General features: G+C 39.9%; 1 protein-coding gene across 3 annotated transcripts in view; it reads left to right on the forward strand.

The window, feature by feature from the left end:
- The window catches only part of oxr1a (oxidation resistance 1a), a 190,083-nt gene that overhangs the window by 85,106 nt on the left and 77,743 nt on the right, over positions 1-27,234 (forward strand). For all 3 annotated transcript variants that reach the window (XM_017453056.3, XM_017453058.3, XM_017453054.3), the window contains exon 3: positions 11,621-11,811. In XM_017453056.3, coding sequence (XP_017308545.1) covers positions 11,621-11,811 — 191 coding nt within the window. The remainder of the gene's footprint in view (positions 1-11,620; positions 11,812-27,234) is intronic.

A 27,234-nucleotide genomic window follows, 5' to 3' on the forward strand; every position in this document is an offset into this window, starting at 1 on the left:
TCCCTGTTGTTTAAGCTGCCATTGCCAGACCATGCGCAGAACACAGGCTGCATGGCCTCATTGGGGAGAAGGGAGCAACTTACTTCACTTTATTTCCTCCTTCAGCTTCTCTTCCAGCTTCATTGACTGGAGTCTGTGGGTGGGCGATATGACAGAATTATCATAGAACAATTCTCTGAGACATTTCTATGATCATAATATTGTATTAAGATGTACACCGATCAGCCATAACATTAAAATGACCTGCCTAATATTGTGTAGGTTCTCCAGAGCATCACACTTCTTCCACCAGCTTGCTTTCTTCCCATAGTGCATCCTGGTGCTGTCTCATCCCCAGGTAAGCGACACACGTGCACCCGGCCGTCCACATGATGTAAAGGAAATCGAGATTCATCAGACCAGGCCACCTTCTTCCATTGCTCCGTGGTCCAGCTCTGATGCTCAGGTGCTCATCGCTTTCGGTGGTGGACAGGGGTCAGCATGGGAACTCTGACTGGTCTGCAGTCCCAGACACAGCAAGCTGTGATACTGTGTACTGACACCTTTCTATCTTAGCCAGCTTGAACCTTTTCAGCAATTTGTGCTACAGTAGCTCTTCTGTGGGATCGGACCAGACGGGCTAGCCTTCACTCCCCTCATGCATGAATGAGACTTAGGCACCCATATGCCTGTCTCCGGTTCACCGGTTGTCCTTCCTTGGACCACTTTTGGTAGATACTAACCACGGCGTATCGGGAACACCCTACAACACCTACCGTTTTGGAGATGCTCTGACCCAGTCATCACAATTTGGCCCTTGTCAATGTTCAGATCCTTACACTTCCCATTTTTCCTGCTTCCAACACATCAACTTCAAGAACGGACTGTTCACTTGCTGCCTAATAAATATATCCCGCTACTGTAACAAGATAATCAACGTTATTCACTTCACCCGTCAGTGGTTTTAATGTCAAGGGCTGATTGGTGTATAAGCCAATCTTAATGGAAACCCAGCAAATAGGTTTTCAGAAGAAATTTGATTCTGGCAGCATTATGGTAATTTATTAACCACATCTGTACTCAATACAGCAAGAAGCAGACAGATTTGCCATTTTTTGTGCAATTTGACACATGACATTTACCAGTGAGGTCACTTTTAATTCCACTGCGACTTCTCCTTGGGCACTTTTCTCTCTGGATACACAGTGTTAGGATGAAAGACTAACATGTGGCTGAAGTCCCTGTGGCTGCGAATGTTAGCTGAGAGAAAGTGAAAGTGAGAACGAAATGGATATGAGCATCATAGACACACAGGCCATCTGTCATCTAGTACCTCTTACCTCATACCCAAGCCATGACTTATTCCAGTGTCACATGATGACAAATCCGCTCACAGCCACTCGCTAGCTGAATGTGCCAGGCATGTGCAGGGCCATGCTGCTGTTTTCTCACTGATTTCGTCTTATTGGTAATTGTAGGGGAAATTCTGTTTATGTAAGCACACAAGCAAGAGCTCCACACACTCCTGATGCGTCATGGGATGCGCGCATTTAATTAGAGCTCACACAGGGCGGGAGCTGTTGCGGGCGGTGATATTGTTGTTTGGAGTGCAGCTGTTGCTTGTGTTTACTTCTCTTGGTGCCGAGGCTGGAGATTAGCCAGACAATCTCTCTCTCTCTCACTCTCTCTCTACATTTTCTTACTTCCTTTCTGAAAGTAATAGATAGGCCAAGCACAGATGATTGACATTTCCTCAGCCCTGTTGGAGGAACAGCTGGGTGGAATGGAGGCTGGTTATTGTATACATATTGACCAGAAACAGCCAATTAGAGTGATACTAAAGTAATTTCTAATCTCAAAGCTGTTCATTTGGACATAAATAACAGCACAGGCTTCCAAAAGAGGAAAAGAAAACATGTATATGGACACAGGTGCAAAGGTTTTGGCATCAACACAAACAATTGTATCCTTGAATCCTTTGGAAATTGCAGTCCTCATTGAAGATGCACTCTTTACTGACTCCCTATTGATATTAACCATTCAGCATGCTTCTGAATCGCACCACCTGCTGCACTACACACCAGCTAAGAATTTGGCTGATTTTTTTTCCAAGGCGAATGAAATAGCATGCATGTATGACAGTCTTTTCAGAATCAAACTGGAATGCACCGGTATGTAGACAAAACCGACTCCATCCATCCATCCATCCATCCACCCATCCACCCATCTTCTACCACTTTATCCTTTTCAGGGTCACGGGGAGCCTGGAGCCTATCCCAGGAAGCATCGGGCACAAGGCGGGGTACACCCTGGACAGAGTGCAAGTCCATCGCAGTCCATCGCACAATCACATACACACTCACACACACACATTCATACACTACGGACACTTTAGACATGCCAACCAGCCTACCGTGCATGTCTTTGGACGAGCAACGAGGACAAGTCTTTGGGGAGGAAACCCCCGCAGCACGGGGAGAACATGCAAACTCCACGCACACATAGCCCCAGTGGGACTCGAACCCCGGACCCTGGAGGTGTGAGGTAAACGTGCTAACCACTAAACCACCGTGCGCCCCAAAATGGGCTCAAATAATTGGTTTTCCTTAGGCTGAATTAATGCCCTTAGCTATGCTGTCATATGTTATATTATCCATCCATTTTCTGTACCGCTTATCCTACACAGGGTCGGGGGCACCCTGGAGCCTATCCCAGGGGACTCGGGGCACAGGTTAGGGGATACCCTGGACAGGGTGCCGACCCCTCTCAGGGCACAATCACACACATTCACACACTACAGACTATTTGGAAATGCCAATAAGCTTACATGTGTGCATGTGTTTGGACTAGGGGAGGAAACCGGAATACCCAGAGGAGGCCCCCAAAGTACGGGGAGAACATGCAAACTCCGCAAACTGTTAGATTCCGGCAGTTGGAATCAAACCCCAACCCTGGAGATGTGAGGTGGTTAGCACGTTGCTAGCACTGTAGTTAACAGTGGACACTGTCCCAAAACAGCTTTACAGGAATATATAAATTCAGAATTTTACATGCATGAATTTATCACTAATAAGCAATCCAGAGACGACGGTGGCAAGGTACAACTCCCTGAGATGTTATGAGGAAGGAACCAGACTCAAAAGGGAACCCATCCTCATCTGGGTGATGTCGGATAGTGCGATTATAAATAAATCCTATGAATGTGCTAATACTACATGGGCAAATAGTGCAATTGTGTAACCAGGAAATTCATTACAGATTTTACATGAAGTCTGTTTTGTTGAACTTATCCACTGTTCACTGATGGAGACTTGGGTGCAAAACTGTTTGTGGCAATTGCTGTCCTATAGCTATCATAGCATAACTTCATATGAATTGAGGTCCAAAACCATCTTTATCTGGTTGATCATCTTTATGTTGTTGTTGTTGTTGGTTTCACTAAATATTTGTACGTATCTCAACAAAAAACGATGATGGGATTGAATTTTCTTTAATTTCGTACGAACAGAAGTACGAAAGATGGAAAAGTTAATCCCGTCTCCTAAACCATGTAAAGTTCCATGTATTCGTCATGGTGGTGAAGGCAGTATGTTTTCGGGTTGTCCGTGTACCTGCTGTCCATCTGTGCTTTATGATTCTTACAATATCTCAAGAACGAGTGGTTGAAATTGCATTATCACATACTGTAATATAATACCAGCAGATGAACTTTTTCGATTTTGGAATTGATCCAAACAGGGTCAAGGTCACAACAAGGTCAAATGTCTGAAACAGGTTTTCTTTTTTCCTGTTTGAAATATATTTTAAGGGTATTTCAGACATGCAAATTAACGAGAAGGACTAGACTTGGCAGTGGAAGCATCCCTGTTGATGTCATTGACAGTAAGTTCTACTTGTTTTATCCAAAACAACATATATTTAAGAATAAATTCCACCAGTTGATGACTCAACATTTTGTTCTCTGGTTGTCCAGGGATTTAATCTCACAACCTTCTGATCAGTAATTGAGAGTTTTAACCGCTGAGCTTCCTTCGTATCTTTTCATACGTTGGTTAGTTTATGAGCCTCCATTTCGCCATGTTTCTGGCTGGATGGGATCTGCATTTCTTCTGCTAGATTTTCCACATTGTGCTGTCTTTCTCACTGGGATTCTTTTCTCGTCCCTGGTGGGTGTCTTCCAGGTCACTGGACATACCCACTGGTGGCACAGAATAGATGTAGAGGGATGAGCAGATTTAGAGAGGATGTGGTGGTGCACCTGAGCTCTGAGACTAACTCAAGCGGGGAAAAAAAGATGTAGCTGACATTGCCTCTGGCTTCTCTCTGAACTGTTTATCCAGTTTGGTGAATGTTGTACATGGAGGTTCTTTCACTTGATAGTGCCACATTCTTTTAACAGGGGTAAGGGGCCGTACGGTGAGGCATATTGAGTAATCGTTAAAGAAAATTCATTTTGTTTCGGAAAACTAAAGGTTATGAGTTGTCAGTTGGGAGCTTGAAATATTTATTATATATATACTGGCTGTATATTTGTTGCTTTGGTAATTTATAAGCTTGTCATTACAAAACACTACCCTGTGTAAATATACCGTTACTCAGGGAATGTCATAGTGCAGCTGAGCACAAGGGAAATATTAACCGCCGTATTCTGTGTGTGTACGCTAACAGACACTGATTAATGAGGGAGATAGGTTCTAACCAGGTAGCAGAGACCGTTATGCGCTATTAGACGGGTTGAAACTTACCATCTTCCGATTTCTGAAATCATCTGCAAATATAATATAAATATGACATTTAAATAACCTCTTATCTCATTTTATGGGTATTGGGATCCTGATCATGTCTGAAATGCGTTGTATGTTATAAAAGTCATATACATGGATCATTGCTTTGATTATATTTGTTGCTGTTACTAGCAAATATCAGATTGGTTTTATTTACACAAACCAATCACAAGACAACTATACAGCTATCATAATAAATAGGGTACTAAAGCAGGCCCCTGGAGTGAAACCAGAGAAAGTTCATATAGCCACAGATATAGAACATATAGTTCCCTGAGTTACATTTCATTAAGAGCTGTTAAGCATTTTTAGCTTTGTCATAATTGGCAGGACAAAGTTTTCATACATCTAATAAACTCTGCCATTCTGCTGTCATTTAAAGGCCAATGATGCTCCCTGCCTCGTCATTACTCAGCTGCATTCATCAGACGATTTTTGTCATGAGATTGGACCTAAACAGTTCATGTAATTGCATTTAAAATAGCCCGTACAAGCTGGACACCGTTAGCCGAGTCACGATTACTGTAGGCATGCATGGACAAGCACTAAAACGTTGCTTCAGAATGTTTTTTTTTTTTTATTAAATGAAAACATCTATTATAAATGAAAGTTACAGATCACTGATAAAGACAAATTCAGGATGAAATGAAAAATGTAGTTTTCTTTGCTCGCATGCGATGGAGAAGGAAATAACACCGGTTCGTCTGCTCATGTGTCTGTGTTACAGTTATAGATTAAATTATGGAGTTATGTTTAGTCACAATAATACATGCTACACAATGATATGTAAAGGTACAGTACATGATACAGTAAAACACAGTATAGTAAAATACAGTAAAGATGTGTGATCTAGTAATACACAAAGTATGGTACAATAAAGAAACATGATGTAGTAAAGTATAGTAATGTACAGTAAAAAGAATGCATGATGTAGTAAAGTATAGTAATGTACAGTAAAGATACATGAAGTAGTAAAGCACAGTAAAGTAATGTAAAGTAAAGATGCATGATGTAGTAAAGCACAGTAAAGTAAAGGTACATGATGTAGTAAATTACAATAAAGTAATGTACAGTAAAGATACATAATGTAGTAAACCACAGTAAAGTAACGTACAGTAAAGATACATGATGTAGTAAAGTACAGTAAAGTAAAGTAATGTAAAGATACATGATGTAGTAAAGCACAGTAAAGTAATGTGCAGTTAAGATACATGATGTAGTAAAGCACAGTAAAGTAATGTGCAGTTAAGGTACATGATGTAGTAAAGCACAGTAAAGTAATGTAAAGATACATGATGTAGTAAAGTACAATAAAGTAATGTACAGTAAAGATACATAATGTAGTAAAGCACAGTAAAATAACGTACAGTAAAGATACATGATGTAGTAAAGTACAGTAATGTAAAGATACTTGATGTAGTACAGCACAGTAAAGTAATGTAAAGACACATGATGTAGTAAAGTACAGTAATGTAAAGATACTTTATGTAGTAAAGCACAGTAAAATAATGTAAAGATACATGATGTAGTAAAGTACAGTAATGTAAAGATACTTGATGTAGTAAAGCACAGTAAAGTAATGTAAAGTAAAGATACATGATGTAGTAAAGTATAGTAATGTACAGTAAAAAATGCATGATCTAGTAAAGTACAGTAATGTAAAGATACTTGTAGTACAGCACAGTAAAGTAATGTAAAGATACATGATGTAGTAAAGTATAGTAATGTAAAGATACTTGATGTAGTAAAGCACAGTAAAGTAATGTAAAGATACATGATGTAGTAAAGCACAGTAAAGTAATGTAAAGTAAAGATGCATGATGTAGTAAAGCACAGTAAAGTAATGTAAAGTAAAGATGCATGATGTAGTAAAGCACAGTAAAGTAATGTAAAGTAAAGATGCATGATGTAGTAAAGCACAGTAAAGTATAGTAATCTACAGTAAAGATACGTGATACAGTATAGTAAAATACTGTAAAGATACATGATACAGTACAGTACCATGAAGTATGGTAAGTATACATTATTTAGTAAAGTGCTATAAATTATAGTAAAGATACATAATACTGTGAAATACAATAAGGATACATGATAAAGTAAAGCCCAGTAAAATGTAGTAAGGTGCTGTAGTGTAAAGTAGTGTGACTTGTACTGTAGTGTATTTAATGTACTCTACTGTGCTTTACTACTGTATATATTGTATCTATCATGTAAATGGACTATCATTTATATCACTATACTGTAACTTTGCTATACTTTACTGTAGCATTTATCTTTGCTGTACTTTACTTGTCATGTTCTTGCTACTGGACCTTAACTATAATTCATTGTGCATTGTAAATTACTTTAAATATACAGGATACAGTAAAGTATAATAAAGACACATAATATGGTAAGACCTGTTCATTTTGCTTTAATGATCAATTATATGTACCTGACTGCTAATAAATGCCTTGACTGATATGTTTGCAGCTCAGAAATTAAAACACTTTTTATGCACTGTTAAAATGTTATATATCATCATCATTGTTGTTATGATCATTATGCCCTGCCGTGCTTTACATTTCCATCAAATTTTAATACCAGAGTTCAGCTCCACTTGCAATTAACAATTGATAATGGCAGGGGAGCACAGATCTCCTGCACTGGTCCTCAGATTAATTATCATCTCATTGCTTTACAGTGTAAATACTCAGTCATGGTGTTGAAAGTGATGACTATTTATATGGAAAATAGTTCACCTCTGTATACTGTGTAAATGATTTCATCACCAGCTTCATTGTGTCTATTGCGTAACTATTCCAAGTGACGACTTCTTCTACATCAGATCTGGTGACTTAAAATCGTGCAGTTGTCAGCTTATTTGAATGTTTTCGGCTGACACCGAGAAGGAAAGAATTGCCGGAAATATTGTTTCGCTCGTTCAGGCTTCTTTTTTTAGCCCTGAGTGAGCACTTGGGTAACAGCAGGAGAATCCAGTGCTTTAGGAGAAAGAGGGTGATTGAGGGTGATGAATGAGAGGGCGTCGGAGTCTTCAGTCCTTCAGGAACTTTTCTTTCAGCATGCAGTAGACATGCTTTATAAGTGGAAGAATACTGCACTCACTTTTCCTACAACTCCTTCAGTAGCTCGTGCCGTGCCTGTAATACCTCGCAGCCTCTTAATATTTTCTGTCACATCCATTTGTCTTTACACCTCAGGGAGAGACCTTATTTAAGGGTGCAACGGTAGAATGCAGTGGGATGCTGGGATATCGAAATCTGCAGGTTTCTGATATAAAACTATGATGCTATTTCAACCTGAACCCTTTTGGGCACTGGCACAGATTAAGGCCACTGAAGCAAAAGTGGTTGGGGCTTATTGCATAATAAATGTGTTAATGTATTCGCTATGTAAGAAGGATTTAATTTGCTAGAGAGATTACACTCTACTGTGTGTCCCAATGCGAGTTAAAACCTGCTAATAAGCAGCAATTTATCAAACCCTCTCCAATCGTGTGAAAATCTCCACTGTAGATAACCTTCTGTTAAAAGTAGCCTATTCAAAGAGGGGTTAAGGATGGGAATTTGAATTTTAACCTGATAAACATCCACAATATAAAATTTGTGTCTGTAATATATAAAACTTGATGTGGGCATTAAAATTGGGCATTAAAAGTAGCCTTTAGTTTGGTACATTTTATTTCTAAGAGTGTATGTTGAAAGAATAATGATGAACCTTCTATTCAGAAGATGGTAGAAGAAATGTTAAATTAATCTAGACAATGACAGGAGAACATTACTGTGAGCAATGTGAGACTGATACATTAAACTGAATAATAAAACTGTGATGTTGCCTCATAAGTCCACCAGCAAATGGACTTTTGAAATGAGAAAGAAATCTTGGCAGACCGTCAGTAGCGATGCGCCAGCCAGAGTCATTATCAAGAAGATTCTACAATGATTGCATTTGTTTAATCAATGTCGTAGACTAATAATAATAATAATAATAATAACAATAATAATATACGCACACACACACACACACACATATACATATATATATATATATATATATATATATATATATATATATATATATATATATATATATATATGTGTGTGTGTGTGTGTGTGTGTGTGTGTATGTACTAGCTTGGCTCATATGATGCATGATAGGTTCAGCACAGCTCTAGTTAAAAGTCAAAGAAAATTACTCTGTTCGTAATACATAAATCAGGCTGTGTAATCATTTATCACAAGACACGTCACGTAATGGATTCCAATTAGGTATGTGGATTATGGATTATTTTTCCCAGACATAAACAGTGTCGATTATTAGACAGGTGTGCTGTCTTTGGTTTTGTTGTGGAGCAGCTGATGTTCCTGTAGGAAGGCTGTCCAGCCTGAACATTTAACATCCTCATTTGTAAGCACACATTTTTAAAAAAAAATGTGTACAGTGTTTTTGTATATCCCGATTTGTTAGGAATCTGGGGTCAGATTGCAAGGTCAGCCATGATTCTTCTGAACAAAAGCCCCAGAGCCAAAGAAAAACAAAATGTAATAAAAAACAGAATTGTTTCAGGGGTGTGAATGCCTGAATATGCATTCATTCATTGGTCAAAAATACAGCTGTAGAAAAAGATGTACAAATATTGCCCAAGTGTGAGTAGATATCACAAAAATCAACCAAGTATGGAGAACCTGTTTTATGTATTGGATCAATTTTATATCCAAATATCCAGAACATGTCACATTTCTGGCGCTCTGTCCTTTGGTTCAGTTTGCACCTCATGGCTCATTTTAGCAGCTCACATGTACAGAAAAAAGGCGGTCACACAAGATATACAGCCTGTTTGGTCGATTCGAGCAGTTGACCACCTCGTTTAGTTGCTCTCGGACTGGTTGATTTTTGTGATTTACTGCATTCTCACTTGTCCAGAGGAACTGCACTGGGGAAGAAAACGAAACTCACCAAAGGGTAGATTCAAATTCAGTTTTACTCGAAGAGTAGGAATAAAACTGCATCAGTTTCTGAATTATACCGAGAAACTTGATGCATATTTGGTGTCCTGATGAGAATAATAATAATAAAGAAACACCAGATTCATACGCATAGACAGGATAGTATTAATCTGACCGTTCCCTTTCAACAGCCTGGCTCCTGTTATAATTGCAGATTAATGAGTATCTACTAATCCTCTAAGGAAGTTTGTGCTTTAGAGAGTTGAGAGATGAGTCTTGTACTCTATGCGTCCCGGTACCTTGTATATACTGTAGCCTACCCGCATTGTAAGATTTAACCCAAGGCATGATGGCATAAATGATGGCTTCCTGAAAATCTTTTAATATTGAAACGGATAGTTAATAATTCATTGTTATTTTACACTACAAATATAATCTAAGTATCCAAATAGCATTGCACTAATAGAGTGTAAATGTACAGACGTGTTTTCAGGAATGTAAATACATTTTGTACTGTAATTGCATCCTCACTGAAAAGTGGTGCAAGTGATTAACAAACTATTTCACATTTTCCAATATCATACGACAAATCAGAAATTGGATAATGAGTCGTTTCTTTATATATATATAAACAGAAAGAAAATCAGAAGCTTGTTTTCCATTTTCATGTTTTTGGAATGAAAATCAAATGTCCAAAATGTACACATACTTTAAAATAATAATAATAATAATTTATGTAAATTTAATGATGGAATTTTGTATGAGCAATATATTATTTTGCAGGTCTGTATTAGTTGTTTTATAACAAATGGAATAAAGGCAGTTCTTGGTGATAAACCCAGACTTTTGGACTGTACATTATCTACATATTGCTTTTTATAGCAGGTAGATTTCCAATATTGACTTTGTGTGAATCAGACTGTTTAGTCAGATAAGCAGGACAGACCTTATACACACATTGGCCCATTTTATCTCTGCAATTGTAATTGATGTCCTAAAAAAGCTCACATGGCTCTATAATAAACTTGATCTCTGTGTACCCTGCTCGCTCCCGCTATCTCCTCGGTTGCTAACGGTTTCCTTTTGCAAATGGTATGTATCTGATTCAGTGTCACTCAGTGCAGCTAGTGACCCATTACACGCCAGTGTCGACGTTCTCCTCACCGCTCCAGCAAAACTTGTGGCTGTTTTGTAGATTTAGAGAACGAATAGATGGATTGTAATGTTTGCATTAGGTGATATCTTTCAAGGCAAGCGCCCGACTGTCTCCGTTCTCATAAACTACGATGAAACAGACTGTTCTTGTCCATGCAAATGATAGTGCTGTCTGGTTCAAAGTGTGACCTATTGCCTTGCTTAAAATTCATCTCATCCACTATTGTTTATCACATGTGTCTTCTCAATCATTGCTGATGTGTTCTGGAGGTGTCAACGACGTGGACTTAATAAATTAGTCCCAGTGGACACAAAATCTAGGGGGCAACTTGGCACGACTGTCATCAATAGTCTGTGTGAATCTATAGTCTGGGCTAGAAAGAAATCAGTCCAAACCATTCTATTTGTGTATAAGTATTTGTACTTACAACCCTTGGTGGTCCTATTTCAACAAAAGTTCAATAAATAGTCTACTTTAAGCCGTTTGTTAACAGCAAATACACTGTATGGCCAGAATATATGTGTGACCATCACATGTGATTCGTGAACATCTCATTCCAAAACAATGGCCATTAATATGGAGTCTTTAATATGGCCATTAATATGGAGTCGCTTTGCTGTTATAATAACCTCCACTGTTCAGGGAAGGCTTTCATTGTGACCTGAATACACTAGATCATATTTGTTAACCTGATCCTAAGCACTTATAAGCTTATAACCCTAAGCGTCCATGTCTCTGCTTTTTGTCTGAAACAGACTGAAGAAGAAGTCCCAATCGGTGGACATCGCCCCTCAAGGCTTCTCCAGTTTCATCCCGAGTCTGTCCATAAACAGGTCCTCATCACCTGTTGCCAAAACGACCACGATCGAGGTGCAAGAAAACAACACGACCAATTCCCAGCGGCGCACTCCGAGATGCAGCGAGCTGAAGAGAGGCTACACCATAGGTAAGCATGCTCTCCATCGTGTGTTTTTGTTTACATGTGTGTCATGGGGTCCCCCGAGATGGTGTGTACGTGTGCGTGCACAGGTGTGTGTGTGTGACTGGTTGTGATGCTTGATTGAGCTGAAATGAAGTGACTCGAATATATTTCCTCTCCTGCCTCCCTCTCTGCTTCAGTGCTTTGATACACAACCAATTTAGCACTTCATAAGCCTTAAGATACAAAATATGCTCTTCGAGTCAACAGTGAATGCAAACTAGTGCAACCGTGTAGCATGTTCTCATTTATATGATGCTAAATTATCCATCCAGCTTTATTTAAGGTGTCCAACATTAGCATTTCTGTAGATTAATATTGAAAGATCCGTTAGATTTAACAGCCTGTATCTGATTACGAACTGAAATGATTAAGCTAATGTCCGTTTTGCTACATCATGTAGCCATCCAACAACTTAATCAAAGCGTAACATCCACTTAGCTAGCAAGGATTTAGGCATCGTAAGGCAAACTGACTGTTTTTACCAGTGCAGTTTGTTAAACTGGCTCCTTACACAACATATTCTTTGCAGGAAGATACACAATATGGCGAAAAGTATGTGGATACCTGAGTCTTGAATATCCCATTCCAAAACCATGGGCTTTAATATTGAATTGTCCCACCCCTTTCTGCTATGATAGCCTCCACTCGTCTAGGAAGGCTTTCCACTAGATTTTGAAACGTGGCTGTGTGGATTTGTGCCAAGAGCACAAGAAGCAGGGCACTGATGGTGGACGAGGAGGCGTGGTGCACAGTCAGCATTCCAGTTAATCCCAATTGGGTTTAGTGGTGTTGAGATCAGGACTCGAGTTCTTCCACTCCAACCTTGGCAAACCATGTCTTCATGACCCTCACTATGTGCACAGGAGCACTGTCATGCTTGAACAGGTTTTGGCTTTTCCAGTGAAGGAAATCTTAATTCTACAACATACAAAGACATTCAATGTAAGTGTGTGCTTCCAACTTTGAGGCAACAGTTTCGGGAAGGCCCACACATGGCTGTGATGGTCAGGGGTCCACATACTTTTGTCAATATAGAGTAGTTATCGCAAGATTACAAAGTAAACGAAAATATTTCCACATCACTTTAGCGAAATAGAATATTAATGCTTTCTTTGAAGATGAGGTGTCTAAGTTGACCAACCTTATTGTAGCCTAAATCTGAATTTTCATCTTTTTTTTTGTTGTTGTTTTTGTTATTGAATTGAGCCACAGAGTGATCCATTGGTTTTCCCACACTGCCCCACATATGCAGTGAAGAAAGCATTCAAATGCTTAGAATACAAACTGTTGAATTATTATTTCTGTATATCATCAAGCAAGTTTGACTGAAAGGCTTTACTCAAAGAAGTAATGTCTAAAACTACTCCCTCGTCCCATTGTCCAGAAGACATAATTCTGGGATTATGATGATCCTAAAACGGCCAAGAATTTTAAAAAAACAACAACAAAAAAAAACATCCTAGATGGTATGGATCGCATTTAATAGTAACTTGACCTCTCAAAGCAGGGCTATCATACTATTCTCCATAACAACTGACATGAAGGTTCGAGTCCATCTGCCAAATAAGTAAATGGAAGTTTTATCCGGTAATACAGGTTGTGTTTCCCAAACAGGAAAAAGATTCCTCACGTATATGAGTGAAGGAAACGGAGTACAAGAAGGTTATGGCAACAGTGTTACAGGGGCTTGGATGCAAATGCCAGTTTCTTGGCAAAGTGGACCAACCCAAAGGGCAGAGACAAAGTCGATGTCAGAAACGTGCAAAAGTTCAGGCAAACGCAGTACTTGGCAAAGCAAGCTTGATAACTTAATCAAGGTCAAAACTAGAATAGAGCGCACACAAAGATAAAGGCTTAGTAATGCCAGTAATCATGCGCTACAAGCGAAACTTCACAATGAGCAGAGGTTTGACGTGTGTATACGTATCGAACTGCTGATCTGAAACAAATGTGTGTGATTAGAAGATTGTGGAGCGAGAACGAGGAAGCAAGTCAAGTGATGAGTCATGTCGCGGAGGATTCTGGGAAATAGAAATCATGTTGATATGACCGTAAGACACCAAAATGAACACAAGCATAAAGAAGTTACCGTGTGAATGGAGTCGTTTGGTAACTGGATATTCACAGCCCCAGATTTTATACAGAGATTTCTTACGCCATTTTTGAACTTGGCCTTGAGTCGTGTAGATTAGTATGTAGAGTAATATCCGATCGATTCCGCTCACGGATGTCTGTAGACTCGTGCGTCTGGCCTGTCTCACCTTTCTGAGTCAGTCGCAGCCCCATGAGCTCGCTGCATGCTGGAGGAGGACTGCTGGGGATTCTTCACTGATGTAGTACTGATGATTAGTGATTCATCGTGCTTTGCCCTGCTACTGACAGGAGAATGGAGAATGACTAAAGAATGTGTGGACACATGCAGAATCCAAAATCCAGCTCGAAGGATTGAACTGTTGTTGACGAGTAGGAGGAATAACAGCGATTGGAGCTCATTTGGATGGGATAGTGTGGGGATTGTTTCAGGATTTTGTCTTAGAAAATAATAATGATAGGAATAATGCTATTATGGTTTAGTTAAGGGGCGGCTGTGGTTCAGGTGGTAGAGCGGGTTGTCCACTAATCGTAGGGTTGTCGGTTCGATTCCCGGCCCACGTGACTCCACATGCCGAAGTGTCCTTGGGCAAGACACTGAACCCCAAGTTGCTCCCGATGGCAAGTTCTCGCCTTGCATGACAGCTCTGCTGCCATTGTTGAATGGGTGAATGAGACACGGTGTAAAGCGCTTTGGAAAAAAGCACTATATAGGTGCAGACCATTTACTATTTAGTTGATGGTCACTCATAGAGCCCATTACATTTCCAATATCTCCTCATATCTTAACTTTGTTGATAGTAATGCATGTTATTTATAAATATTTATATGTAAAACACAGGTTACATGGTGGTGTAGCGGATTGTATAGCCGCCTCACAGCTTTCTGATTTGATCTTAAGTTTGTGTTCTCTCTGTGTCCGCCTGGGTTTCTTCCATGTCCTCCAATTTCCTTCCACCTCCTAAAAACATGCTGGTACATAGCATGGGTGTGCAAAAATTTCCTTCACATTAAAGGTGGTTAAAGATCTGACAGGATTTCCCTTGGTTGCATTATTTTACCATCATCTGTTCCGTACTCTGTTAGGGTTAGGGTTAAGGTTTAGCGTTAAAAAGTCCCCACAGTTTGAGCTCTACTTTATGATTCCTTCATAAAACACATGCTGTGTTTACACACTACCTCTCCTCCTTTACAAATCCCATTCTGTGTTTTTCTGCATGTTTACATCGCCCAAAACGTGAATTTTAAGCGGAACTTTTGTAGTTAGAAGCTTAAAACACAGGAATCGGTGCAGTTGCTTGTCGATGTTGCGTCCCAAATTCTGAATCACGGATAATTAAGACTTGTATGTTAAACAGCACTCAAGTATAAAGATAATTCTGAGACCTGAATACCAATTGCACGTTTTCAGTAACACAGCCCATAGTGTGGGAGATTGGAAAAGATATATTTGAAGCAGAGCCGAGGTGCTTATCTTCCACTTTTCAGCTTTTAATTCACAAGTTAATTGCCTGCTGACCGCATGGGACGTGGCTGGACATCATAAAGGACGTACGTGACGGACCGAACATATGGTTGCAAATATTATTTGCATGGCTTCATTGCTCCCTAGTTAACTACACCCTTGTTCCAGTAACGTTTCGATGCAGTGCTGTTATATTAATTGCGTAATCAAACATAATGATGCACTCATGACTGGATTTATTTATTTATTTATTTATTTATTTATTTATTTATTTTTGGCATTTTGTTCTAAAATTCAGTTCCAAGAAGTGCAGTCTGACTTTGTCGCTCACTTTCCAAGTCTCCTGTTTTCGAAAGATTGCACGCCGGCACTGCCAATCATGCCGTGTTTTGGCCTGGTAGCTCTCTCGGTCTAATCAGAGGAGAGTGCTAATGCAGGCGGCAGCACGCTGTGCCCCCCTCCTGGCTTTGTGACAGCGGCGCCATTAAAGCCGCATAACTGATCCATCAGCTGCATTTTAACAAGCGGCCCTGATGCGTGCCGTCAAATTAGACCGGCGCTCGTGCACTCTGTGAAAAGACGGTGCCAACAGTTTTAATGCACTTGAATGAAAGGCTTCTATTTGTTTTTAATAAATACAGTGTTGGGAAGTGGTTTATGAATAAGTAAGTGACAGGCAGGGATTGCTTTAAGTAGGTAGATTACGCCTGCACTGTACAACACTGTTCTAGTGACCAGTCTGTATTAAATGGACGTTTCTTAGTTATACATGTCCAGTTCCTTGCATTGTATTCATAAAAATACAAAGTTAGACATTTATCTCGAGTAAAATTGCATTTTTAAAATAAACAAAAAGGTAAAGATGCTTAAAAGTATATAGTAAAAGAAACACCGAGGTACAGTAACTTTCTTTCACAGGCTCGCTCAGCAGGAGCTTATGTAACAATGCATCATGTATAAAGTCTGGCAGTGTAGTCTCAGAGTGAAGGTGTGAAGGCGAGAAAAGCTCTAGGTGCCCTGTGATATCTGGAGAACACCAGCCTGCTGTACGTGGAAAAGCCCCTATTGTAAGTGTTTAAGGCTGACACGAAGACAGAAAGCCTCCTGACGCAAAGAAACTGAGAATAAAAACAAACGCAGAGTATTTACTGTATGTGATTATTTGACGAATGACCATAACAGGTATAAAGTAGTTAGAAGCTACTGTTAAGCTAATATTAGTAGCTAATATTAGTATATATTAGATACTAATATTAGAAGCTAATATTAGTAGATATGTTTCAGTCCATCATGACGTTAGGTAAGGTCACAAATACATATTCTACAGGAATATACACTGCCCACTTTATTTATAAGACCAGTACACCTGCTCATTCATTTATTTATCTAATCAACCAATCATGCGGTAGCAGTGCAATGCATAAACCCATGCAGATATAGGTCAAGAGCTTCAATTAATGTTTATATCAAACATCAGAATGGGGGGGGTGTGATCTCAGTGACCACTGAATGTGACATGTTTGTTGGTGCCAGACAGGCTGGTGCGAAAAACCCAACACTCCCGCTCCCACCCACAAGAAAGATTGTACCTGGCCTGGGCATTCGGGGCTGTAGTGCCGAAATTTTTTTCTTTAGCCCCAAATAATTCAGTAGTGAATGATTTCACCTAGTGAGCAGTTTGTCACTACGTAACTGAACGTCAGTGAAAGAAGAGTGAAGTGTTGTAGTTTTGTATCTTCAATGAACGGAGGCGAGACCAATCAGAAAGGGTTTGCAGGAAAATCCGTGGAAATACTCATATTCATGTCTCATTGGTTGACAGCTCTCAATTCGGCAAACGCTAGCTCACACTATCAGTGTGAGGGGGGGAAAATGGATACACACCGACTTTTATTTATTTATTTTTAACCAGTAAAGGGGTTGAAACTGAAACACTAATACTCTCTCATTCTGAGTAGAAAATCAAGGTGTGTGAATGTTCCAAGTTACGTGAACATGATATGAGCAGAGCACAAGGACAGATAATGTACTGTAGCAGCTAAACCCATACAATGATAGCTTAGCTGCGACACCAAACTAGCCTAGAAACTAGAGTTTATCGGTCTGGTAGTCCTGCAAACACTCATAACACCCGAGGACCTCTTGGTGGGACCAAGAGGAATTTCGACTAGGGCACCAGAATGGCCAGAAACAGCCCTGGTCCAGTGAAGGAAAGTTTTACCTGTACATTTTCAGCCCTACTCGCTGATCAGCCAAAGTATGTTTTTGTTTTCTTTAATTATGTGCAACGTGAAACCAAACTGAACCAAATAACAAATGAACCAAAAGTATTCATTTCACTCTGATTCGGGTTTGGCAAACGGACTTTTATAGGACGGAGAATCATAAAGTAGCACTAATGTTTGAGATGCTCAAACACTAATGCTCAAAACAATTCCTCAGGCATTTTCTGGAGCACCACAGGGGACACTTATGGTTCAGGCCTCTACACAGTATGCAGTCTGTGGTCCATCATTTCATGATTTCATCGAGATTGAAAGCCCATATTAATGTTATTGGTATTCTGGATCTGGTTACGGAGGCCTGCAGTTGGTCCGTGGTGCTGAACGGCTGTCTCAGCTTAGAGTTCATCTTTAAATCTCTTGACTATTTTTGGATAGAGAGGAATTTTTTTTTTTTTTTTTAGCTCTTCTCATTAAAAAAACTTTGTGTCAGTGACATAGAAATGTTGGCAGTAACCATTGCAATAACCACCCACGAGTCGCGCACAGAGACGAATCATCGTGGGCGGCGCTAATGTGGTGTGCAGTTATTCATTAAGAAAATACACCTACAGACATTTTCCCAAGGAGACTTGGGAAAACTGCTTGAGATTTTAGATTTGAATATTCTGTTCACACAGTAAGCTCAGCATGTAGATTGATTAGTGCTGAGTCACAGTTAGAAGAGCAACCATGTCTATTTTACAGAAACCAAGCTAAAACATGTTTGTTTTTTTCAGGCATGTATTCCTGTATCCTTTATCCCATTCTTACTGCTTGCACAGATGTGCAAAACCTCTGCACGTCTAATGAGAGGACTGGGCTTGTGCGTCTCACTGCACTGCAGCGTATCAGTTTCAGAAGTCAAAGATTAGGCGATGTAGTCATCTCATCATAAACTCATTATAAACATGCATTACCACTGTACGATCACATAAAGGGCCTTACGTCAATGAGAGTGTCACTTCTACACCCTGTGACAGTTTAACGAAATTTGGATTTTAACAAACATCAGAGCATGCGCTGCTGCGGTAGGTTACAGACTGAAATCTCACCCACGTGCTGTTCACTGAAGATTATCACCATACACTGCGCAATACAGCACAAATATTGTATTTTGTAGTGTTTCTAGCTAGAGCATCCAACCGTACCATGCATTTATTTTGATTAGAATAGCTGCTCTGTAACATGAGATCATGTTATGGCATGCAGTGATCTGGTGTTAAATGTGCTTATGGGGAGCATTAAATTTATTCAAGGCTGTAGAAATGTTAATAATAATAATAATAATAATGTGACCGTTAATTATTGTAAAATATACCATTAATTAAGTTTACATGCATAGAACTACATTATAAATAACGTTTGGAAAAAAGGTCCTGTGACCCTATACACCTCTCAGGTGACTTCACGTGGGGTTGCAGCCCCAAGATTGAGAACCTACGGGTTAACACCGTCTTCCTTCACTATCTCTAATGCTGCATTCAACTAAAACTTGTAAGTTGGACTAGGAGAAAACAAACAAAACAACAACAACAACAAAAAAAACGGCAACTCACCATCAACTCTGAATACCTACTCGGAAAGTTTCGGGAGCTTCCTCAAGCCCGAGTTCAGCAAGTGATGTCAAATCAGCATGGCTGCTCACACCATGAACAGTAACCAATAGAACTACTCTGTATATACTAGTATTTGCTTTAGATCAAAATACAGACATACTATGTTGTTAAATCTAGAACACACTATACAGTTCACTGTTTAGAAGAGCTAAATATACATCACTGATTAAAGTTAGCTTGCAAGGTTTTTGTTCAGAAAAGACGAACATGGAGGCATCCATGCCAACCCCCCCCCCCAACTTTGTAGCTCGAACGCACGGAGGTCGGAAACGACGTAATTCCATGTTCCGATTTTAGCATAATTTACCAGCGAAGACTACAGGGGGAGTAATAGATCGATCGCCGCATTGCACAGGATCTGCTTATAACCTTCATAGTCCAGGAAGGCCAGAACGTCTGCCCCGATGCGTCCTCTCGGCAACATGCATTTACTTTACCCAGGATTGAGTGGTCATGTGTTGGAGGTTCACGCCCCAGTATGAAGTGATTCCTTGGTGGAGGAGATACTCTATAAGAGTGCAGCATTGAGTCATTCACACTAACATTGGCAAAGGAGCATGACGTTGGATGGTGGTTCCTAAATATTGCCTGAGGATAGTCTGGAGTCTTCGTAGCATTAGTTTACAAGGAGATGCAGTAGCAGAGGGACACAAATCCTGTAGATAAACTGTAGATTGAGTTCATTGGCTTACACCCTTTAAGCAATATATATATAAGGAAGTCCATTTCAATATTGCCCTTATCCTGAGTTCCCAACCCCTGGTTTCATTGGGGCAGCAAAGAAATGAACAGTTTTATGTCAGGGAGTTTTACAATGGTGCTGGAATTGGTGCAAAGGTGGCCCACACAGCTCGACCCTGCCATCTCATTCTTTCAGATATTGCTCCAATGTTACTCCAATTCATGGGATTTGAGTGGAGTGTCTGTTACTGATGAGACAGGGAACTGTGAATACCATGGTGAAGCTGGTTAGGTGTGTGTGAAAGGTTTTCTGTGGAGAGAGGGCAGACTGACACGCAGAGACAGCACTATGCTCAGGTTGGCTACTTATTTTAAACCCAGGTGGCATCTCCTCTGGCACTGCCATGCAGACACACAACTAAAGAAACACCAAGAAGCTGTTGGAAAATGGGCAGTGCTGTGAACCTGATGGAGAACCAGTGGATAAACACTGCTGAGTGCTGTCAGATATTATGGCTGGATATTTTTGGATAGGGTGCTGGATAGGGTTACGAAGAAATCTTTATAACAGCATCTATTAAATCATAAATTTGTTCTGCTTGAAACCTGAACCACCTGATCTTAAGCTTTAGGTACATTTCAAGCTTTAAAGACTGAAATGACTCTGAGTAGTCCTGACACTCCTTTAATAAAAACTCACAGTGATAGTCAGAGTTGTCCATCACAACCAGATGTGATTGCTGGACATCCCTTTCCAAAACCATGGGCGTTAATAGGAATAACAGCTATAACGGCCTCAACTCTTCTAGGAAGTCTTTCCATTAGATTTTGGAGTGTGGCTCTGGGGATTTGTGTTCATTCACCCACAAGAGCATCAGTGAGGGTGGGCACTGATGTTGGGCAAGAAGACCTGGCACACAGTCGCCATTCTAATATGGTGCCCTCCACTAATATTGGCACCCTTGGTAAATATGAGCAAGGAAGGCTGTGAAAAATTGTCTTTATTGTTGAACCTTTTGATCTTTTGTTGAAAAATTCACAAAAATACTCTGCTCTCATGGATATCAAACAATTGCAAACAAAACACATGTTTATCCAAATATATATATATGTTTGTTAAATATAGGTGTGCAACAATTATTGACACCCTTTTAGGCAATACATTGTGCTACATCTCTTTGGCAAGATAACAGCTCTGAGTCTTCTGCTATAACGCCTGATGAGGTTGGAGAATACATGGCAAGGGATCTGAGACCGTTCCTCCATACAGAACCTCTCCAGATCCTTCACATTTCGAGGTCCATGCTGGTGGACTCTCCTCTTCAGTTCACCCCACAGGTTTTCTATGAGTTTCAAGTCAGGGGACTGGGATGGCCATGGCAGGACCTTGATGTTGTGATCAGTAAACCATTCTTGTGCTGATTTTGATGTATGTTTTGGATCATTGTCCTGCTGGAAGATCCAACCATGGCCCATTTTAAGCTTTCTGGCAGAGGCAGTCAGGTTTTCATTTAATATCTGTTGATATTTGGTAGTCCATGATGCCATGTATCCTAACAAAATGTCCAGGTCCTCTGGCAAAAAAACAGCCCCAAATCATTAAAGAGCCACCACCATACTCATATTTAACCGTGGGCATGAGGTACTTTTCCATATGGCTACCTCTCTGTGTGCACCAAAACCACCTCTGGTGTTTATTGGCAAAAAGCTCCATTCTAGTTTCATCTGCCCATAGAACCCGATCCCATTTGAAGTTCCAGTAGTGTCTGGAAAACTGAAGACACTCGAGTTTGTTTTTGGATGAGAGTAGAGGCTTTTTTCTTGAAACCCTTCCACGCACCTTGTGGTGATGTAGGTGACTTCGGATTGTAGTTTTGGAGACTTTCTGACCCCAAGATGCAACTAACTCCTGCAGTTCTCCAGCTGTGATTTTTTGGTCACTCGAACCATCCTCTTCACAGTGCGTTGAGACGATATAGACACACGTCCTCTTCCAGTTTGATTCATAACATTTCCAGTTGACTGGAACTTCTTAATTATTGCCCTGATGTTGGAAATTGGCATTTTCAATGCGTTTACTATTTTCTTATAGCCACTTCACATTTTGTGAATCTCTGCAACCTTTTGCCACACATCACAGCTATATTCCTTGGTTTTACCTATTGACTAAGGGAATTTGGCCTATGTGTATTTATTTGGCCTTATTCCTATTTATACCCCTGTGAAACAGGAAGTCATGGTTGAAGAATTTCCTGTTCCTGGTCACCCAGGTGTATAAAAAAAAATATATCAATGGGAATATACATAAAATAGGTTTTTCCTCATATGAATTCATAAGGGTGCCAATAATTGTGGCCCACCAATATTTGACTTTTTTTTAATTATTTTTTATAAACCTATGCTTTGTTTGCAACTGTTTGATATCCATGTGATCAGAGTATTTTTGTGATTTCTTTTTTTTTTTTTTTTTTGAAAGTTCAAAAGGTTAAACAATATAGAATTTTTTTTACAGCCTTCTTTGCTCATATTTAACAAGGGTGCCAATATTAGTGTAGGGCACTGTACATCCCAAAGATGTTCATGGGAGTTGAGATCAGGGCTTTGTGCAGGCCACACAAGTTCTTCCACACCAGCATCAGGTGTCCCATGTCTTCATGGGTCTAGTTTTGTGCACAGGGGCCTTGTCATGCTAGAACAGGTTTGGGATGCTTAGTTCCTGTGGAGGGGGAATTATAATACCATAGCATACACAGACATTCTAGACAATTCTGTGCTTCCAACTTTGTGGCAAGAGTTGGTGAAGAACCACATATGGGTGTCTAGAAACGTTTGGCCATATAGTGTAGTTGGAAATTTCGAATGCATATACACTAGCAGAGATCCCACATCATCATACCTGAAAGTAGTACAGCTAAAGATCCACCCCCAAACTTCTAGTACGTCCTTACACAGAGCCACAAGCATCATAACACAGTTTTACCCTTCGCCTGTCTTTGAGACAGATAGCTCGTGATAGTAAGCCTCAAAGACACGCAGAGTTTTGTAGACAGCTTGTAAACTCACTCTGAATGAGCAGCACACTGACAGATAATAACAAGAGAAAGGCTTTCCTCTTCAACAGTGCCTTGAGTTCTGTGCCTGATCTTGGAGAACAAACACAGACTAGGGGACTGAACAATTGGGTTGCTGATTCACAAACAGCATTGTGAGATCACAGTAGAATAGAAAACAATGTTGGCAAGAGAACTGACTAGCATTAGTGCACTTGCTAAAAGACTTTTTATTTATTTATTTATTTGTTTTGTAAAAAAAGTACTCGTTCACCCGGTACTCAGCAACTGACACCATCACACTGAAGTGTACAGTGTAGGACCTTGATAATGGCACATACTACTGTGGTTTGCCACTACGTAGAACCTCAGTACACCAATGGTGTATTGAGTATTGAGTATTTAGGCATCCTAGTTAGTGTGTAGACTGGTTTGGGAGACAGCCCAAATTTATTCTCATTGAAGGTGTATTAATTGACATGAACGGCACATTTTAGCGTAACTGTGTCATATCACATTTCAAACGAAGAGAAACATCACCAGTGCTGTGCGAGGTTTCCCTAGTGTGGGAATGAATCGATATGCTGGCAGAAAGGCGCCTATGAAACGGCTTACTCTTACACTTGAGGTCCCTGCCATCAATCGCTGCCTCACACATGGTCTAGCCGAGAGGAGCAACACCGGGATTACTGTGGCATTGCCATTTATATTGGAACGTATAGAGTAGATGAGGTGTGGCTGTTTACAGTTATGAAGTTTTTCTTCATTTATATACCGGGCACACCAAAATCTATGTAAGCATGGTTCTGTTAGCAAGTATCTGCTAACCCTGAAGAGGATAAATGTACAGTCACCAAAATAGGATGGGAGTAGTGGTTTAAATATTTTGCTGCATTTGATTAAAGGTGTAAAGGTCACTCATAATTTCCTACCTCTGGTCTCCTCAACCACGAGATCAGCAAGTGACATCAAATCAACATGGCTGCTCACAGCATAAGCAATGAACAAAGTAGTACATCTTACATTTAAGGTCTGTTTCTCTTCTTCTGCCTTTTTTTTTGGGGTGTTTTTTCACCCCAAGGATGTGTGAATGCTTCATGGTCGTCGCTTCTTTGTGAATTTCTGACCTTTAGTTAACTGATTTAGTTATGTAAATTGCCGTTTTTATTCTTTTCACACCACACCACAAGGGGGCACCCCACGATTTCCTGATACATAAACCTTTTCATTTACTAGCATGAAATGTGCTCTTCTTTTTTGCATATCTAATTTTAAAAATCATAGGGCCCCCTGGTGGCCACTTATAATGCTTATAGCACGAAACAGCCCTGGGTTTGTCTGATGTTTGCAAATTGTACGTTGACAGATTTCATGTTGCACGCAAAAGATTCTCTGTTTACGTTGACAGAAAGCCAGGGAACAGCTTCGGACCATCTTTCAAGCAGGAAAATCATGTCGTAATAAGACGCGGACAAACCGTTACTGATGCATGACGAGAGCGGAGGGGGGGGGCTTCCATGGATGTCCTGATAATATAGGCGTGTTCAAAACACCTGTTATTGAGTAATACCTCAATACTAGTGTACCGCGATGTAAAAATACAGAGCTCCTATGCAAAATGCTTGAAGATTGCCAGCTGTGTGTCCTGCTCTGGGCCTGCGTGGCACTGCCAGAGGAGATGCCACTAGGGCTTAAACTAAGCAGGCAACCTGAGCACAATGCTGTCTTTGTGCATTAATCTGCCGTCTCTCCTCAGAAAACCTTTCACACACACCTGTCCTGCTTCACTACTGTATTTACAGCTCCCTGTCTCATCGGTGAGACTCAAGCTAGAACGGCGGTGACACTCACGCGGTACTGTATGTCCACAAAGACACACATACACGTGAACACAGAAATGTCAGACAGGATAATGTTGTGTAAGAGGAGAAACCATCAATTTGCTCTGTGGTTAGCCTGATGTGTGTGTGTGTGTGTGTGTGTGTGTGCGTGTGTGTGTACGGTATTTAAAATGTGTATTCTTTTATGTGGTCTGATCCATTCATTTGTATTCACTATATCCCCTCTGGGACTGTTTACCCCTATCTCCGCAAGCCATTGCAACATTTTGATGATGGTGGTGATCAAGTTTCGACTCTCGTTCAGTTTCCGCATGCAGCTCATATAAATAGAACAGTGAGACGCATTAAATCAATAATGTAAAGAAAGTGGTTCCGTATTTCTTTTTCACAAGGCGCTGAAAGATTCAACCAAGGACTGTTTTTTTCTGTCAGACATAATCCTAAATAAATGAAACCGAGAGATTGCAAGCCCATTAATCCATAATTGTGTTTGTAAATAGGCAACTGGGATTACAGTTGAAGCTTTGGAAGTTCAATCTTCTTGTTATGGCTAGAAATCCTTGTTTATGTCTTGTTCATGTTGCGATCAGACTAAACCATCTTACTGTTGTGGGGTGGACAAATGAGTAGCCTGGGCATCCAGGACGAGTAGATTTCATGTACCAGCTATTCATTTTAATTCAGATTTGCGTCACAAATAGGTACAACAACCAGAAAAAGATTTTTTTTAATTATTTATTTATTTATTTATTTATTTATTTATTTTGCAAAACAGTGGTTCTCATTTGGTATGTACTGTATATTTTTAAACATGATGCACCTCGAAGCTGCAACTAAAGCTGTAACTAAAAACATTTTAGGGGAAAAAAAAAAAAACACCTTACAGTAACCTGGCTATGTAAGTGTGCAGACCCTTTTATAATGGAGCATGTGACTGTGCTCAGAATTAACCGATCACATTCAAACTCATGTTCAAACGTAATTAGCCTACACCTGTTATCAAAATGGTAAATGGTCTGCACTTCTATAGTGATTTCTTTTAACCTTAGTGGGTATACAAAGCGCGTTACACTGTCCTCATTCACCCATCCACACACAGCAATGGTAGCAGAGCTGCCATGCAAGGCACTAGCTTGCCATCAGGATTCAGGATGTCTTGCCCAAGGACACTTCAGCATGTGGGCCAGGCATCAAACCGCCAACCCTACGATTAGTGGACAACCCGCTCTACCACCTGAGCCACAGCTCAAGAAAGTGATTCTGATTAACCCCAAATAAAGAGCTTACAAAGCACGTACATCTCACTGTTGGAAGGTATTGATAAGGAGAGGGATACAAAGGAATTTCCAAAAGAAGATATGACTATTTATCTTGCTTTCATTTTTTACATCACCAAAACCTGCAATTTGAACAGGGGTTTGTAGACTTATTAAATCCACCAGGGGTGTAACGATACACTCCCGGTCAAGATTCAGTTCAATTCGATTCACAATACTGGCTTCCCGATTCGATTCGATTCTCTGAATATTTTGAACAATATTTTATTGAAGAACAATTATGACTGAAAACACTTTTTTTTCTGAGTCATGAACAATGGGCATTTTTGTCTGTATGAATCTAAATAAATCAAAAAGGTTTAATATTGTAAACGATATATTAAATGGAATATTATAAATGTTCTACACCATATCTTAAAAATAATTTAAAAAATAATTTTTATAAACTCTCCCAAAATCTTGATTGAGTAAACAAAGTCTCTGACATGGGGAAAATGGATCATTTGAAATAAAATGAGCTGCGCAGCAGCACCTGAGGCATCATTTTAACTGGAAATAGAGCTCCAAAGCCGGCTAAAATGGCCGGATTCTGTGTTTTTGAATTCTCAGCATTCCTGTTGTTTGAAAGCTACGTTTAATAGTTATACCGTGGTTATACGTCCATATAACCTATAATGCATGTCGGTCGTTGGGATCCGGAGGTATTGGTCACGTCATACGTACAGATAATTCCCGGTAATGGCACAGGCTCTCCACGAAAGAATGTGATCAAGTGACCAGCGTGCGCTTTATATATTTTGACTCTTTGAGTTGCTCGTTGGGATTGGACTTCGATAGATAGATAGATAGATAGATAGATAGATAGATAGATAGATAGATATTTTGTGTGTTTTTGTACTTTTTGTAACTTTGTAATGCAGAGGATGAGGGAATGCGGGGCTTTTCATTTATGCACATTCTATTTGAAAAGCAATAAAATACACTGAGTACCAAAATGATGCCCTGTCTGTTTTTTTTTTTTTTCTTCTAGAAAACAATTTTCGCCCCCTTTCCGATCTTTCCCCCCTGGCTGAGAACCACTGCGATAGGGTCGTCGCTGCAC

The sequence above is a fragment of the Ictalurus punctatus genome, chromosome 23 (genome assembly GCF_001660625.3).
Source record: "Ictalurus punctatus breed USDA103 chromosome 23, Coco_2.0, whole genome shotgun sequence".
Lineage (NCBI taxonomy): Eukaryota > Metazoa > Chordata > Actinopteri > Siluriformes > Ictaluridae > Ictalurus > Ictalurus punctatus.